The sequence below is a fragment of the Neomonachus schauinslandi genome, chromosome 1, assembly GCF_002201575.2.
Source record: "Neomonachus schauinslandi chromosome 1, ASM220157v2, whole genome shotgun sequence".
In the NCBI taxonomy this organism is placed as follows: Eukaryota; Metazoa; Chordata; class Mammalia; order Carnivora; family Phocidae; genus Neomonachus; species Neomonachus schauinslandi.
Genome location: NC_058403.1, coordinates 159,847,686 through 159,865,594, shown reverse-complemented (window position 1 = coordinate 159,865,594; position 17,909 = coordinate 159,847,686). Strand labels below are relative to the sequence as shown.

Genomic DNA, 17,909 nt, shown 5'->3' with positions numbered 1-17,909 from the left:
TCGAGGTGGTGGGAAAGCTCCCTGTGCACAGATTAAGAAACGGTATCCTGGAGATAAAATAAGTGAACAAAGCAAGGTGAACCGCGCTTATGGCATGCTCCCTATTGTGTTAAAAAGGGAAGGGGGTGGATGTACATTTGTGCTTGAATGCGCACAGACTATTTTTGGCAGGACACACAAGACGCCGCTGGTTGCAGTCAGTCGCTGCCTGTGGGGAGGGGGGAGGGGAGCGCACTTGGCCTTGGGTATCATTTTTTCTACTTGAATGTTTTTCTCTTTGAATGTTTGATGTTTTTAGACGAATGATTCAATGTTTTTAATAGCACCTTTATAAAAATTATTTAGAAGTCTTGAAAATGTTTGTAATGGGCCGTGCAGACGTTCTAGGAATGGAATGAATGTGTCTCATCAGTCAGGGGTTGTCAAAACAGAGCCCAACGTGGGCTCGGGGCCAAAGTGACCGACATCCTTTCCAAAGACAGCTTTGGGTAGCCGTGGAGGCCGGAGAGCGTGTGCGGCCATCCGAATCCCTTTCTGAAGGGACCCCCACGTGAAGGACCCTCCACAAGTCCCTCCCGCGTGGGACTCCCACAGCCTCAGCCCCAGAACAGCAGACAGGGATCTGTTGGGCCTTCCCACGGTGGTGCCTGAGAGGGCTCAGTAAACTGTAGAGTGCTGTGCCCCAGAGGGACAGCCATGGTGCACTGCCCCTCAGCAGTCTCCTAACCACCCCAGGATACTGCATGGTACCCCAAATCCAGCCACATGTCCCCAGCACTGCCACCACTCCTGTCTGGACCCCCACTGCTTCCCAGAGCTTTTTTGGTGGCCTCCCCACTTGTCTTCCTGCCTCCACGGTCACCCTCCCCCCCAGGTCTGTTCTCATCGAGGGAGAATCTGTCCAGACCCAAGATGGGTCACACCACTCCTCTGTCCCACATCCTCCCATGGCTCCCACCTACCTGGCTAAAAGGCCCCCCTAACCTGTCCCATCCCTTTTGGCCTCCCTGAATAAGGTGACCAAATACTCTTATCATTCAGACCTATTAATAAGGACACTGGGACCACAGGTATATAAATGAGACATGTCCAGGACAAGTTTATGTATGCTTGTCCCATCTTGAACCTCATCCCCCATATGGCCCCTTCAGCCAGTGTCTTCTGGTATGATCTCTGAATAGATTGAGCACATTCCTGCCTCAGGACCTTTGAACAGGTTGTTTCGTCAGTCACTTGTTATAAGACATGCCAACTGCCTCCCTGTGTCATTTCAGGTCTCTGTTCAAATGCTACTTCACTGGGGCAGCCTCTCCTGGCCATCGTATAAAAAGTATCCCTGGTCACTCTCCTTCCCCTGCCCTGGCTTTATTTTTCATCATTTGTCATCGCTTTTATATTACAATTATATTTGTGCTATCCATTTAATGTCTGTCTGTCTTACTAGAATGCCATCTCCACGGAGGCAGGGCCTGTGTCTGATCCCTGCTGGATCCAGAACAGTGCCTGGCACAGAGTAGGTGTTCAATAGGCATTAACTGAGTAAAGTAACCGTACCCATTTGGTTGATGGGGAAACTGAGGCTCAGAGAGGTTCAGGAATTCGCCTGACATGACCCAGATAAAAATCAGCTCCGGGCCTGGATCCCTTTTTCTGATGCTGCCCTGGGGACCAGCCACCCATATGCCTGGTCCTATTCTGCCCTTCATGAGGGCCCTCAGAATCCCAGGCTTCCCTGCATCGCTCATACAGAGGGAGGAGAACCAGAGGTGAGCTGCATTCTTGTCCAAGAATAGTAATGATTCATTCCAGGGTGGGATCCAAAAAAGAATCGCCTGGACGTCTGTTGTGAGTCGGCCGCCCTGCTGCCGTCCAGCCGGCACTCAGAGATGTAAATACGTCCTCCGAGTGGGCCAAATCGTTTCCTTTTGACTGCCGGCCAGCCATTTATTGGCCATGGCTCTTCCCTGGAGACTGGCGGAGGCAACAATTATAAAAGAGCCCGTCCGCCCTGAGCATGGGGCCACACAAGGCTTTCTCCACCGCCTCCTCCTTCCGACAGCTGCAGAGGAAGATTGGCTGAGCACGGCTTGTTTGCAAATATGACTCATTTCTTTGATTCTAATAAAGTCTAATGATACGTGCTGAGCTCCCAGGGGGCTCGGGAGGAACCAGGGAGGAAGGCATGGCTCCGGACAGATCTGGCCCCGCCTGTCTTCCAGGGCTGGGGTGAAGCAGGACCCTCGGGACAGAGCGAGGACCCCAGAGCAGGGACCAGCAGGATGAGGTTAACTGGGGGCAGAAGCTCTGTTTTCCGTCACAGAGCAACTCTGAGTCAAATCATAAAGCTAGCGTGAAATGACTGTCTCAGGGGTCCCGGTGGCTTATACGGGGCTCTGTAAGAGGACATCTCGCCGGCTCCTGCTGACAATGGTGCTTTAGCGTTGCAGATGAGGTGGGTCCACACCAAGAGAAGACCCCGAGAGTGGGTCACACACACACGGCACAATGTTACCTGTGGCCGTGGACTTGTAGCTGGTGGGGACACAGATACCAGTGTCGGAGGTGAGGGCTGGGAGCTCTGTTCTAGCTAGCTGCTTGTGTAACCTTGGGCAAGTCACTTAACCTCTCTGGTCCTCAGTGTCATACCCAATGAGCCATGACTGGAGGCCCTGTCCTTAGCACATCACTTGTCCTAGCTCTTTAACTCGAGCCAGACTGTGAGGTGTTGGAACCATGCTATCCTCAAGGTTTAGAGAGGTGAGGTGACTGCCCTGAGGTCATGCAGCTGGGACGTGTGGGGGCCAGAGGCAGGCTCCCTGCTCTAAGGGACCGGAGCATCACCCATGCTCCCAACTCTCTCCTCTAGTAAAACAAGAGAGGGGGAGGGCGGCTGGCAGGGATGATCAGCAAATTCCTTCCCCGTCCAGGGCCATAAGGAAGTCTCAGCTTTCATAGTGCCGTGTTATCTTGATTCCCAGGGAGCTCCCAGACACCCGTCGGGTATTGGTCCACCTCAAGGACCCACACGTCTGCTGCAGGTGAGAGAAGTGGAGATAAACATTGGCTGGGGCTGGGCTTTGGCTCCAGCGGCATGGAGACCAGCACTTTGAGAGTATCCTCACTGCTCTGCAGCCTAACCTGGTACCAGTCACTGACACCTCAGTAATGTCCCCGTGAGCCTCTCCTAATGGAAACCCCAGAACCAGTCACTGTAGGGCCAGTGGCTATTTTCGGGGGAAATCATAGAAACTGTTTCACCCCGGAACCCAGACCCACTGATGGCTGAACCCTCTGAGGCCCTGTATACAGTTGGTGCTTAATATATGTCCTAGTCTCTCTCCCACTAGTGTGTTCCTTGAGTAGATTCAATCATGTCACTCCCCTTCTCGTATACCTTCCATGGTTCCCCCTCCTAGAGAACAAAGCTCAAACTTACCAGGCTAACATTCGAGGCCTCAAACCTTCTCCTGGTCCCATGTGTCCTATGCTCTGGCCAAACTCATGACTTAACGGTTCCCAAACACTTGTGTGTGTTCAGAATGCCATGCCTCGGCATGGGCTGTTCCTTCTCCCCAGAATGTCTTTTTGCTCTCCTTTTCAGCCTAGTGAGCTCCTATTTGTGCCTCAGAGCCCAGCTCATATGGCCCTTTCATTTGCAGATGAGGAAACTAGGCCTGAGAGGGGTAGTTAACTTGCTGCTCCAGGCTACAAAGCCAAGTGGATGCAGACATGGAATTAGTAAGAAGAATCAGCATCCAGTGAGCACTCACTGTGTTCAAACACTCCCGCTTAATCCTCTCTGGCTGAGCCAGATCATAGTATGGGAAAAGCCACGAGAGGGTTCTGAGCTGAGAAATGCCATGTTTGGATTCACGGTTGTTGACTTCAAAGCTGCAAGGGTAAGGCAGGGAGAGGACAGTCCAGTGCTGGGGTCTGGGGGAGTGATGCTGGGGGTCTCATGGAGAGGCGGGGGACTGCAAGCGGGGAGAGTAGTCAGACTCTGGGTATACTTGGAAGGGAGAGCCCAGAACATCTGGGAACTGGATGTGAGATTTGAGGCAGGCAGGAGTTTGGGAGGATTCCCATGTACTTCCCTACCTGAAGGGTCTCTGCAAAGATGAAATGCCAAAGAGAGGGACATGTCCCTGGCACAACGCTCATGGGAGCTAGTTATTCCATATTAGTTCTCTTTCCCTTCCCCTCTTTCATGTGCAGGAGAAGGGAAGGCTCTGGAAGGCCGGGGACTGGGCCCTTCTCACCTGTAGGGCCTGGCCCAGGGCTGCACTGCACTGAAGCCCCCAGCCCTACTCACTGGCCTCAGCCTCTGCTCATGCGTGGTCTCCTCAACTAAGCCTGCATTCCAGGCTCTTGCTCTGTGGACCCCAGTCCTCCCCAGGGTTCCAGAAGGAGGGCAAGTTCTTTGTGGATGTTCAGGTGGGCTCACAAAGTTCAGCTAGGACCCGAAGGCTGGAGTGGGAGGTGAGCACCAGGCAGGTGGCCAGTGCTCTGTGGGCTGAGAAAGTCCATCCGGATCCTGTGGGCCCTGGGAAGCTGCCTGCAGGCCCAGGACATTTCCAAAGATAAATCCTATCTTCACGGCTTCCAGGCCAGAAAGGGCAGCTTGGGTGCTCAGAATGGGGATTCTGGAAGGCAGGAGCCCGAGAACTCCCAGGAGGGCTGAGTGTAGGGGACAGGTGGGTGAGAAGGCATGGGGAACAACTGGACCCCCTGAGGACCTCATGGTTCACGGGAGCCCCTTCCCGAGAGCCCTCAGGCCTATGACAGCAGAGATGAGCCAGAAGGACAGCCCCATTTGCAATGGCAGGGGTGGAGGGGGAGGGTATGGGCATTTGAGAAGGGGCCACTCTTGGTCCCTCTGAAGGTCAGATCACTTGAGTTCCCAACGCCCCTGGAGGGCAGTTTGATCCACTACAAGGGCACTAGATAGATAATAATGGCCCGCATTTCTCAAGCAGCTTCTCAGGACTGGCCATGCACAGTCTCATTCAGTTAGGGCAACCCCACAACGCTGGGAGGGCAATGCTAGAATCTCCCCAAGCACAGGTGAGGCCATCGGGGCCCAGAGGGGCAACAGCACCTGCCCAAGCTAGAGGTGACAGACCGAGGGTTCATGAAAGCCCGGACAACCAACCCAGGCCCGAGGCAGTAAGGCTCCAGCAGGCACCCAAGTGGCTGGTTGTGTGCCAGTGTCCTGGGCGGGGTGGGCTGTGGGTGGTCAGGCTGTGCCAGGAACAGCCTAGGACAGACAGGGCTGTGGTTTCGGGCCCCATTCAAGTGAGAAGAATGAAGTGCCCGCATTTCTTTGTCTGTAAACTCAGCTCTCCAGAGGGTGTGGCATGGAGGGGGTGATGAGTGTGCTTGTAATGTGCTCTTTGTCTGCAAGTGGAAAATATGTACACACAAAGAAAGAGCCCCTGTCCAAGTAGGCCTAGGGACTTGTGAGCATCGACCGCAGGCTTGCGTGTCATGACAAGGACAGGGACCCCCTGACCGAGGGCCACCTGACCCTTGCTTGCCCACGATTTCCTGGCCCTGGCCCTCAAGCATGGCTGGGACCGGCCAGCAGGCCACCCCCTCTCTTGTGGGTCCGTTGCTGGGCTGGGTTCTCAGAGGTGGGAAGACCCTTGGAAGCTGCAAAGCTGACCCAAAAAGGAGTATCATCTCATGATGATGAGGGACCACCCCCATCCTTAATACTGTCTCCTGCCCCCCACTATCAACTTCATCTCCAGGATCACTGGGGCTGTACGCAGGTGCTGAACCCCAAGTTTCATAGATCATGAAGAGCAGGGAAAGTGACCCATGAGTGCTTTTGCGATTGGCCTCCAAGCACTGTGTTCAAAGGACTCCCCTGTATGTCAGCTAAGAGTTACCCAAACTTCAGGTCTCCACATTCCGCCTTTCTGATGTCTGTCCTGCGTCTATACTCCCATAGCTGCTGACGACATGGTGGTTCTCCCCTCCTCTCCTAAAAAGACAGAGCCTCTCTCCCCACCTCCTGGATTGGGTTAGTCTATGGCTTTCTTTGGCCGATGGGACATGAGTGAAAATGATGCCGACAGAGTTTTGAAAAGAACTCCTGCACAGGGGCTCCCCCATTCGTGGTCACGTGCTGAGCCGCCCGTGAACAAGCCCAGGCTGGCCCACTGGGTGATGGGCCCATATGCACCGGTTGCCCCTGGCACCCCAGCCAATAGCCAGCTAATCCCCAAAAGAGCTATCCTGATGTCCTACAGCTGACCTACCCACGGGGGAGCCCCGCAAAGACTGGCAGAACTGCTCAGCCAAGCTCAGTCCAAAATGCCAATCAGCAGAACCATGAGCCAAATAAATGGTCGTTGCGGAAAGCCACCAAATTTGGGGGTGACTGTTACACAGCAAAAGCTAACTGATAGATATTTTTTACTCTATCGACTCACCTTTTCGCTTGAGTAACTATATCAGCTTCGTATGTGCATTTTTCTCTGTGCAGTAACAGGTTTGATGTGCTAACTATATATTTTTCTAAAATACATTAAGAAAACTATATCATTTTCAGACAACAGAAGTACATATACCTGCATACGGGTGTAGGAACGATTCATTCCCCTCATTTGACAGTTAAAGAAACTGAGGCTCAGAAAGGGGCAGTGACTTGCCGAAGTTCAAACAGCCAGTAAAATGGCAGAACTGGGATTCGGTTCCAGGCCTGTCTGAGACCAAAGGCATGGATTTATCTCCAAATCCGCACCCTCCTCCCCGCCCCCCACCCCGAGATAGTGACAACCACATCCCTGGGGAGAAGATGAGGGAGTGGGCTGTCCTCTCTGCCCCCACCCACATCCTCCCTCCTTCCTTCAGCGAGGCTGGCCTTACTCCCAGAACTCGGTGACAGGCGAGGTGAAGTTGTTGGCGCTGAGGGTGACCCACAGGCTCTTATTCCTGCGCATAGTGTCTTCCATGCACTGGGGTGTGTTCCAGCTGTGGTTGCAGTGTGCCCAGGGCAGCTCCGACTGGAAGGACTGGAACAGGTAGTATGTGGCCCAGGCCAGGATGATGACGTAGTATATGTTCAGGAGGGACACGATCACGATGGAGGCGTAGCCGATGCCTGTGGGTGTGGGCAAGAAAGAGGAGCATCAGGAGGGAGGCCAGACCTACCACGGCCACATAGTCAACCCTGGTATCTCTAGGCCTGGGGCCAGAAGGGGCTCTTCAACAAGGACCAGCAAATATTTGTAGGATGAATGGATGACTGGACAGATGATGAAAGAATGGATGGTCCGATAAGGTGGATGAATGGAAGGATGTATAGAGGAGGGATAGCTCAATGAATGGATGGCTAGGCACATAGATGAGTAGATGGATGGATGGTTGGTTGGCTGGTTGGAAAGACAGCTGAATGGATGGATGTTGGATTGATGGATGGATATCCAATTTGTTGATGGATGTATGGATGGTGGTTGGTTGGAAGGTTAGGTGGATGAATGGATGGATGAATGAGTGGATAGCTAGCCAGAAAGATGGATGGCTGGTCTAACCATTGACTAATGGAAGAAAGTTTACTGGATGGATGGATGGATTTATATAGATGAATGAATGAACAGATCCACACATCCTCCCGACCATGCCAATTATAACCATAACAGTGATTATTTTATGGGTGCATACTAGGTGTGAGGCACAGGACTAAATGTTGTAATGATAATAAAGCTACCCTTGATTTGGAGCTTACTACGTATACAAAGCACTTTTACATAGCTATGTCATTTTGTCTTCATAGCGACCCTATGAAGTAAGCACATGATTTCCATTTTATAGATAAAGAAACTGAGGCCCAAAGAGATTAAGTGACTATTCCAAAGTAACAAGAGTTTGAGCAAGAGGAGGAAGTGGGACTTGAAGCCATACAGACTCCTGATCTGAGCGCCTCTCTTCTGCCCTACATTGCTAAGCAGCTGCAATCCTTCAACGACCCAGAGGTGGGAACAGCCCGGACGTGCTGAGCAGCTATGATGGGCAGCAGCATCATGGGAATAATGTGCCACCTGCTACCCTGGGTCAGGCACAGGCACAAGTGGACTTGCATGAGGCTCCAGTGTACCTGGCAAATAGCAGGTGCTCAATAAAAATGTGCTGAACCGATGAACACCAGGCCCCGGGTGACCTTTGTCCCATACTCACCGGAGAACAAGGGGCAGATCTTTTCCCAGCAGGTGATGCCCCCTTCAGAGGTGTACTGGCCTATGATTACCTCTAGGAAAAACACAGGCAGGCCGCCGCCAAACAGGAAAATAAAATACGGTATGAGAAATGCACCTGCAGAGAGAGCAGAGTTGGTGAGGGTCAGGCTGTGGCTGTCACGGGGGCCGCTCCCAAGCCCTCCCAGCCAATGAGATCCAAGAGAATGAGTGAGGGACATTGGGATAGAGGCCAAACTCTTGGACCTGGCTGAAAAGTCTCCAGGCCTTGCCCATCTGTCCAGCTGACATCACTTTTCCAGTGGGCCTTCTCACCTCCTCCAGATGCACCAGGTGCTTTTTTAAGCCTCTGAGCCTTTGCTTACGCTGTGCCAACTACCTGCCTGCCTTCCCCACATCTGTCCATCTCAAACACGGCCTCCTCATGAAGCCTTCACCCGTCCTTCCCCAGGCCCGCCCAGGGCAGGCAGCTAAGAAGAACTAGCGAGGAAGGGTGCAGTGATGAGAAGCAAGAGGTGGGCCTCTCCAGCTCGGGGTGGGAGCCAGGGGAGGAGTGAGGGCAAAGAAGCCAGGGCGAGGGTTCCTACCTGGTGTCCACTAATGGCTTCAGCGGGTCCATAAACCCTTTGAAACTGTGGGCAACTTGGGTCTATGGCTATGTGCTTTGTTCTGGGGAGCGTCTAGGGCACTCATCAGAGTCCCAAAGGCGCCTGAGACCTACAAAAGGTGAAGAAACCAGGCTCTAAGGCAGAATTTCCCAAAAGGTGGTTCTTCTAACTTGGGCGGCCGCGGCATGCCATCTGCTGCCATACGAGCCTCCGATTGAGGCCGTCACGAGGGCCGAGCCGTTCCTCCCTGCCCAGGGCTCTTTGAGCTCTCTCCTGCACCAGGGAGAAGGTCTCTGTCACATGCTGCCAGACTTTGACACCTCCAACAGGAGAGGATTCTAGCTCAGAGCCTTCAGCAGGTGTAAAAAACAAAAAACAAAAAACCCACAAAAACCCAAACCAACCAACTAACCAAACACCCAGACAGAGGCCTTATATTTTAAAAATGATCTTCAAAGGTGGTCAAAAAGAGACAACTTCAAGGTTTAAGTTCTGGGGACGTGACCTACCGCATGGTGACTATAGTTAATAGTGCTGTACTACATATTTGAAAACTGCTATGAGAGTAAATCTCAAGTTCTCATCACAAGAAAAAACGTTATAACTATGTGAGGTGATGGATGGTAACTGAACTAACTGTGGTGATCATTTAGCAATACACACATGTATCAACTCATTACGTTGTACACCTTAAACTAATACATGTTATAAGTCAATTATATCTCAATACAAGGGGAGAAAAATTTTAAATTAAAAAGTACTAGAAATACCTTCACTGTATTTTTTTTTTCCTGGATACCTTTCTGTCACAGCAAATGATACTGGTTTTCCATTTATCGGGGGGAAACAAAGCTTGCTTTTGAAGTGCCTTTGGGTTAAGTTAGGAAAAGCCAAAGCAAAAGCATATGGATCTGGGCAAATCTGTGGGACACATGGGCCTGGCCTCACGGCCTCTCTTCTGAGGGGATCAACTGGAGGGTCAGAGAGAGTCCGGGACCTGCCCGAGTTTGCAGAGTTAAGACACCGAGAGAACGTCACCTGACTCTCAGGCATGCTCATGTATTGCCTCTGAAGTGGGGTGGGATGGGGTGGGCACGCAGGTGTTCCAGGTGGGGGCCTGGGAAAGCGGGGCACAGAGAGGCCCCCACGGTCTGGCCCCTCCCTCTCCTCGCTGGCCACTCGCTGCCCAGCCCAGCCCAGGCTTACCTCCACCATTTTTGTAGCAGAGGTACGGGAAACGCCAGACGTTGCCCAAGCCGACAAAGCCGCCAGCCACGGAGAGCACAAAGTCGATCTTGCTGGACCACTTCTCCCTCTGAGGAGGCTTCCCCTCGGCCTCATCTTCGGGCCGCGTGCCTGGGCTCTTCCCTGGGGATGGCTTCAGGATGTCTTTGTGAAAGTCTTTCAGACACTGCAGCTTCTCCTTGGTGGCCATGTCCTCCTCGCTTTCTGTGGGGGACAAAACAGAAGCCAGCGCGCGCTCAGTAAGGGATGGCCTGTTCGTCTTCGGCACATCTCTTTTCTCACCCATGGGCTGGCGGGCTCTGACCAGCCCAGGCCTGTGGCGAGGGGCCTGCCCTCCCGTCTGTCCACGGCTCTGACAACAACCCGAGTGATTCGGACCCCTCTAAGTGATCAGGGTCCTCGAGATTCAGGAACTGACCGGTTCCGCTCCCCAGGCACCTGCTCAACAGAAGCGCGGGGACCCCATGCCTGTCATCCCCACACGTCACACTGCATTCTATACCCGCAGGCAGAGAAGCATGAAGCCAACCCTCCCCCACCCCGACCCTGACATCATCTCTACAAAATATGACACACTCTGGGCAACTCTAAGGTAACTTCCCAATAACAGCCTGCCTGCATTTTCTAGCAACGAGCAGAAACCGTCTCTGCATCTCACATTTGCCTAGAAAATGATGGCTCCCGTTTCATTCAAGACTCAGCACAGTGCCTGGCCACAGGAGGTGTTCGTTCTGAGCTTTTAAAGAATGGATAAACATAAGTGAATAAGGAATGGGGTTTCAGGCTGAGGTAGGAACAGTATTTGAAAAGGAGGTTTCCACCAAAGTATGGAAAATGGGTGTTTATGAAACATATTTGCAATTCATTAACCAGTCACATCTCTGCACTGTGAGGATTATGGAAGAATGCAGGTGTATCTTCCTTTGTCCATCCCTCTCTATCCACTCTCTGGCTTGCTCTAACCCGTATACCATCCAGGCTCCTTTGCCCTCTGACTCCCTATTGGGTTCAGCAATGCAAGGGCCCAGAGGAGGTCAAGTCTCCAAGCCTCCAGGAGCTGTTCAGGATTACCCTTAGCCCACCCCTGCTTAGGAAGGCTGCCACCAGCCAGGGCAGAACATCTCCTTTCTCTACTTCTCAGGTCCCCAAGTCCTAACCCCCCCCCCCCCCCGCCCACCCACACACATACCTTGGTCTTGAGGGCAAAAGCACATGAGTCCCAGCCCAGGGGGAGAGGGTGCCTTTGAGGCTTTACCCCTACATGGCAGAGGCCACGGGAGACAGCTGAGCTGGGGGAGCCAGAGTTAGTGGGCCTACCCACCCCTCCCTGAGCCTCACTTTCTTCATCTGCAGAATAAAAAGCTTGAAAGCAAAGGCGACCAACTCATAGTCAAACAGCCTGGGGTACTACTTGTCTTCATGATCCAAACCGTTGGCCGACACTGAAATAACAGAGGAAAGTGGAGATTTCTAGGTTTTTTCAAAACATGTGAAGGGCGTCGGGCCACACTGGGTTCACACTCCTTAGGGGATCCATCAGCTGGACCAGATGCAGCCCCGTCACCCGGGCACACCCGGGCCAGCTTGCCACCCGGCTCGCGGGACGTCTCCAGTGGGGATCTGAGTCTACCTTGTCAAAGTGCTTAGCACCACCCGATCGTGTCTTGCTCGAGTCCTTGTTTCCTTGTTAACAGTCTCCCCCTCAACTGACAAGAACAGAGGCTCCGTGGGGCAAGGACCTGTCTTATCTACTGCTGTGCTCAGAACCTGGAGCGCAGGAGGAGAACTGATGCGTAATGGTGCTCAGGGTGGGGTCTGCAAGCAGCTGCTGCTAAGTACAAACCCCAGGCCTGCCACTTCCCAACTCTCTGACGCCAGCCATGTCGCAGCCTCCGCGCCTTGCCTGGCGTAGGTGGCGGTTGGGGCAGGGCAAGGCGGGGGCCGCCTGCGGACCTGGGGTGTGCAGAGAGAAGGTGCACTGGCCTGGCCCCAGCAGCCGGGCCCGCAGGGGCCTTGCTTGGAGGAGCAGAGGCACAAAAGCACAACAGAATCCCCATTTCCCCCACGCCTCCTTCCTCTCCCTGGCTCGGGGTGGGGGACCCTGATTGTTTCGCTATCTGGCCATGAGCAGACCAAGAAAAGGCTTCCTGGAGCCGCCGGGCGCTCGCTGAGCCCTTCCTCTGTCTCCTGGAGCCCAGACTGGCGGCGGCATCCGCACAGCCTTTCTTTGCCCTGCTCCCTCGAGGCGACATGGGGGTCCGGCCGGGCGTATGGCTACTGTAAAAATAGCCCCAGCGGCCAGCATTGTTCCAGCATTAATATGTGCAGCCCCCGATGGTTATCTGGGCGGCCCATTGTGGGCCGGCTGGATGGGAGCATAATTGGAGGATGTGGGACTCAAGTCCCTCCTAGTGAAGATGTTTTTCAGGGAATGACCCCTGAACCTCCTCACCAAGAGGGTCGGTTCCGCCCTTTCAGGCTCTCCTTGGATCTCGGGGCTGCAAGGCACTTCACAAGGTCAGACAGGAGGAGGGGGGAGGTGGCCGGCTTCTGCCCACATAGGCAGCTGGGAGTGGCGAAGGTTCTTCCCCACTAGGACACCAGGAGCCAGGGTCTGCTTCCCTGTGGCTACGCTGAGAGTCCTGGCTCTGCACTCTGGGCCCCGAAACCAACCGGCCAGGCTGGCGCTCAGAGAACCCTGCGGAAACGCGGGGATGGGGGTAGCAAGTTCCATGAGACCCTCTGCTCTGGCCTCTGGTTTCCCGCGAGGAGAGACCTCCAGCCCCCTCTCCACTCAGGACCCCGTCTTCCCAACGCCCGTGGCTGAGCCGGGATGTGGGATGGGACTTGAATGGGGCAGAACTGGGGCTTGTCACGCATCTGGCATTATGGGGGTGTCCCCGCTCCTCATCCCAAGTGCATCCAGGGATGGGTTCTTCTGTTACGTCACCTGTCTCATCCACGGCTGCCACGAAACAAGCCCACGTGCCCTTCGAGAACACACAGGAGCAGCCCTACCTCTGGCTCCCTCCCCGCCAGGTCATGGGCCATGGCCTCACCCAAGACTCACTCACTCATGCCTCTCAATGAGGCCAGATCCAGAGGCAGGCATCCCACCTCCCTCTCAAGGGACTTCTTCCAAGCCCCTCGGGGGTGTCTGACCAGCCCCATGCCTGCATAAGCCCACTGCAGAAAGCCCCTTGGCTTCTGCCTCCTGTACATTCCTGGCATCCACCCACATCTCTCCGTCGCCATGGCAACCACCACCGTTGGGGCCCTGACAGCTCTTGCCCGGGCATCCACGGCAGCCTCCTCCCAGGTCTCCCTGCTGCTACACTGTACCAACCCCCCACAAACTGTTCTCAGCACAGCAGCTGGGGGCAATGTCTAGAGCATAATCAGTCCAGAATGCACCCCCCACTCCCAACCTTCCATCACTCCTGGAAGAAAACACAAACTCCTCACCGCAGCCTCGCCCCCATCTCCCCATTCTCCCCTCTCCTTGGGACACTGGCTCCACAGAACTGCTTTCGTCCATCCCATGCCTCAGACTCAGGCTCCCTAACACAGCTGCTCCGAGCCCTCCGGTGGCAGCCTGACCCCTGCAGGAACTAGAGTGTGAGCCCTGGCCGAGAAGCTGACAGCCACTTCCCGGCTCGGTGTCTTCAGGCAAGTCAATCAACCTCTCTGATCCTTAGTGTCCTCATTTGTAAAATGGGGCTAATCATGCCCACCTCATGGGGATGATGTAAGGACTGAATGGTGGGGGGCGGGTGTGTGTAGAATGCATGGAAAGTACTTAGAACAGCATTTGGCAAGTAGCAAGTACTCCTTAAATAGTAGCGCTGTATTACTGTTGTTACTGCCATTAATTATCGGGGCCCACCTTGACCTTGGGGTATATAAGGCCTTAGTTCTACTCAGGGTGAGATCAGCAAGGCCCAGGGAGGCCAAACGACACTCCTGAGGTCATACAGCTGATAGTAACAGTGACCGAAACGTGCCTGAACCTTCAGCTCTGACCTACCCCTCTGTCAGCCCGGCCCCACCTCAGACACCACGTTCCCTGGAGTACTACCATCCATCTCCACGGACTCATGATGAGGCCCACCGATTCCCACCTGTCACCCCGCAGCGGCCCGCCCCCCCCAACCCGGTGCAGTAAGCACTTAGGAAGAAGCCCCCCCAGGCGCTCCAGCAGCCCGCTGCCTTGCCGGCCGCCGCCACCGAGAACTGTTTCCCTTGGCGCCAGGCCCAGGGCTATTTTGTAGCGACCGTGATACATAATTCCCCATTTTAAGAGCTTCCTCTTTGGTTATTACAGCGAGAAGCGATTAGAATAGGCATCAGAATCAGCCCTGATACAGAGGCTCCAGGATGAAGCCTCCCTCCTTGGCCAGCTGAAGTTCTCCTTGTCTCTCTGGTCCAGGGGTCACGGCCAGAACTGGCTGTGCCTGAAGACCGACCTGCAGATCACCTGGTCAGCTTTGGCACGTCCGTGGACAGATCCAACCTGGTGCCGGCAACACGTGCCAACAATGCCGAGGATTGGTTTCTCCCCGATTTACAGCTACCAGATTTTTTGGTATTTACTTTGTGCTTAGCTGTCAATAAATAGTGTTCTATTTACTCCTCAAAGAGCCTTATTGTGGAAGGGATTTTTAGTACTGTTTTACTGATGAAGGAAGTTGAAGCTCAAGCAGGGAAGTGAGCGGCCTGCCTGATGCTAAGCACCCAGGAAGACTGAAGTCAGAACTCCCATCTTGATCTGCCCAATGCCTAGGGCACCAGAGCAAAGTTTAGAAAGGAGGAGGCCTCTGTGCTGTTTGCAGATGGGGATGCTAAGGCCAGAGGGAAAAGGAATGCAGAGGTAGAGCAGGGTAGGGCTAGGGACTGGGTATCCTGCCCACATTCCACGCCCTCCCAACCCCCCTGGCCCCAGGTGCCCACACACCAGCCAGCTGGATCTTGAATCGAGTTACAGACCCTGCTGTGGCTGCCTCCCCCAGCATCTGCCACCTCAGTCCAAGGTTGTGGGGAAACCAAGCCCTTGCCTCTTTTTCCTGGATGAGCTGCCGGGAAGCTGGGAAATTTTTACCCTCCCCTGCAGAACTTGAACCTTCTCAAGTAAAAACAATCAGCTTCCCACAAGAATCTCTCTGGAAAAGAATGATTTAAATCTCTCGTTGTCACTGACTTATCCACTCACGAGCTTCTACAAGGTTTCCAAAATAAGAAGGCAGGTACTTCACTGTTTCCTCTTTAGAATACCTCCCATCCCAAAAGTACTTAGCACACAGCCTCTAAGATTCATCTCTGGGCCTCACTGGACAGTTAGTGTTTCTCAGCAAACCTCTGGGGGTTAGGTAAGTGGCTCCTAGAAACCCAGGGGAGCTCTGGATGACCCACCTATTTACAGCTGGGGATACCGGAGGCCTGGACCGCCCTGTCCTGTTGGGCTCTCTACGGAATCAAGCATTCCAGAGCAGGGCTTTATCCTCTCCTTTCCTCATTTCTCTGCCCACTCCAGAGCCAGAGTTCTGGGCTCACTGAGGCCACAACCCAGCTGTGTGACCCGGAGCAAGTAACAACCTCTCTGTGCTTCATTGGTTAAAAGAACTCACCGCACAGGGATTAAATAGGATGATGACTGTAAAATGTCCAGCACAGGGCCTGGTACATACAAAGTGATTAATAAATATTAGCTATTATTGAAGAAAATAGCTGACCACCTTGGAATTTTATTAATACTGGGTGGCAGGCATCATAGCCTCAGTGTTTTAAAAAAGAGGAAAAAAGCAAGCTGCATCTATTAAGCGATGACTACAGGCACGTTTATTTAGCACTGTGCTAAGGGCTTTGCAAGCATTTTCTTAGTCAATCCCCTCTCTGGGAGCCATTACCATCCCTGTTTTGCTGACAAGGCCTGGAGAGGTGAAGTCACTTGTCCAGAATCACACAGCAAGTAAAAGGCCGCTGGAGTTTCAAATGGCTCCCAGGTCTGGTTCGGCCTCAATCCCATGTTCTCAAGCACTCGGCTGTTTTGCATCACCTGCTTTAGCAAGCTGACAAAGTGACATCAGGCCTGGTGCCTTTAAGTTAGCTTCAAGCCGCTGGACTGGACACATCAGAGAAGTAGGTGATGGTGGACAGGGAAGTGAGGAGCCACAGGATACAGAGGTGACAGGGGCCCAGGGCCCTAGGGACGGACTGGGCAGGCTGATGAAGTGGCATCGATAGCCAGGACACATGGCACTCTGGACCAGAGGCTTCCTCCAGCAGCCAGGGAGAGCCTCCCAGACTTCTCTGATAGATCCAAAGGGGCTCCTTCCAGCGCTGTGTCCACAAACTCCAGACAAGGGACAGGCTCAGTGAGTAGGAGGGCTGGGATCGATTAGTAATGTCTGCCAAGGGCATGCTCCTTAGGTACCATCCTGGCCCTAGGAAGCATTTAAAAATTAAGCACAAAAATAAATAAATAAGCACCAAAATCCAACCAACCAACCGAACAAAAAAAAGAGGTGTGGTGAGAGCACTATTTTACCCTGGGCCTTAAGGGTAGCTGTTTTTGAAGAGAAAGTAGAAATGAATCAAAGAAAGTTTTTTGTCTTTCTCATAAAAAGGTACACCTTTAAAAGATTTAATCATTGGCTTGAATCATGTGGTCTGTATCCTTCTGTCTTGTTCATCTGTTTGTATCTCGGGATCACTCATGCCTGAAAATCTCAACGGACTTCGAGGGCCTGGCAGGCGAAAGACAGGGTACAGTGGGGAGGCCTCAGGGAGGAGGAGGGTCTGTGGCAAACAAGAGTCCGGGTTCCAGCCACGGGTGGCTCTCCTCAGCTCCCGTTGCCTTACCTACATTTTCTAATTTCTAAAACATTGTGTGGCCCAAACACAAACTGTTGGCCTTGTTTGGGCACACCATTACCCCAGGTCACCCAAGGTGGCCACAGCAAAGGGCAGGGCAGGCTTGCCTGGAGATGCTGACCAGCCCAGCCTCACGGGCCCAACGGCTCGCCCCAGTGAGGTCATCCAGGAAGTCTGGCATTGTTTTGCCCGGAACAAAGCCGAACAATGAGCAACCACATTCTGATCCTAGTGAAAGTGAATTCTGTTTGGGGAATTGTTTTTCGCATGACATCTCTGGGGACAGGGCTTGTGATCTACATGGGGTTCAGTGTCTTCCCCTCCCCTGATCTAACTGCAAACCCCCCACCCCACAAAAACTCAGGTGTACCCTCAGAGACCCCTCACTTCTGCTGAGAGCACCTTGCCTGGAACATGACCGGCCCTCAACCCACGTCCAGTGTCGACTTCTCCCCAAGCCTCACAGAGCCTCCCCCTTCACAGCTCAGGGTACTACAGCTTGGAGAAGGGGAAGGTCTGGCCCAGATCACACAGCCACGAGGCACTGGGTCAGGATTTGCACCCAGACCCTGCCTCCATGCCCCCAGAAGGAGGGAACTTCTGGACAGGGACCTACCAGAATGAGTCCTACTTCTCAGTCTGTGGTTTACAGAGGAAAAAGTGGGTGAAAGTGAACAGGTTTTGCATAGAACTGGCCTCTGGGACAACACTGGTGGCAGGCAGGATGTGGGCCCAATGTACTGCCACCTTATGTTCTTCTCACAAAAACATTTACAGGTAAAAGGTCTTGGGGACTGGGTCCAAATATTTTTCTTATCTTGGAGGTGGCAGGCTCTGACCCAAAGCCCAGAGAACCACAGGCAGTCAACAGAGATGAAACAAAAAGAAGACATGCAAATGGCGTGGGGGTGGGGAGGAAGAAGGCGCCAGGCTAGGCTGGGGGAGGGGCAGGGGGGAGGGGCAGACTGAAGAGGGCAGGATGGCC

General features: G+C 53.5%; 1 protein-coding gene across 2 annotated transcripts in view; it reads right to left on the bottom strand.

The window, feature by feature from the left end:
* Positions 1-17,909, bottom strand: part of SLC6A6 (solute carrier family 6 member 6) — a 79,859-nt gene that overhangs the window by 29,033 nt on the left and 32,917 nt on the right. For both annotated transcript variants that reach the window (XM_021695124.1, XM_021695125.1), the window contains 3 exons: positions 10,016-10,258; positions 8,185-8,319; positions 6,877-7,111 (listed from right to left, as the gene is read on the bottom strand). In XM_021695124.1, the coding sequence (XP_021550799.1) occupies positions 6,877-7,111; positions 8,185-8,319; positions 10,016-10,244 (599 nt within the window). In that variant the 5' untranslated portion in view covers positions 10,245-10,258. The remainder of the gene's footprint in view (positions 1-6,876; positions 7,112-8,184; positions 8,320-10,015; positions 10,259-17,909) is intronic.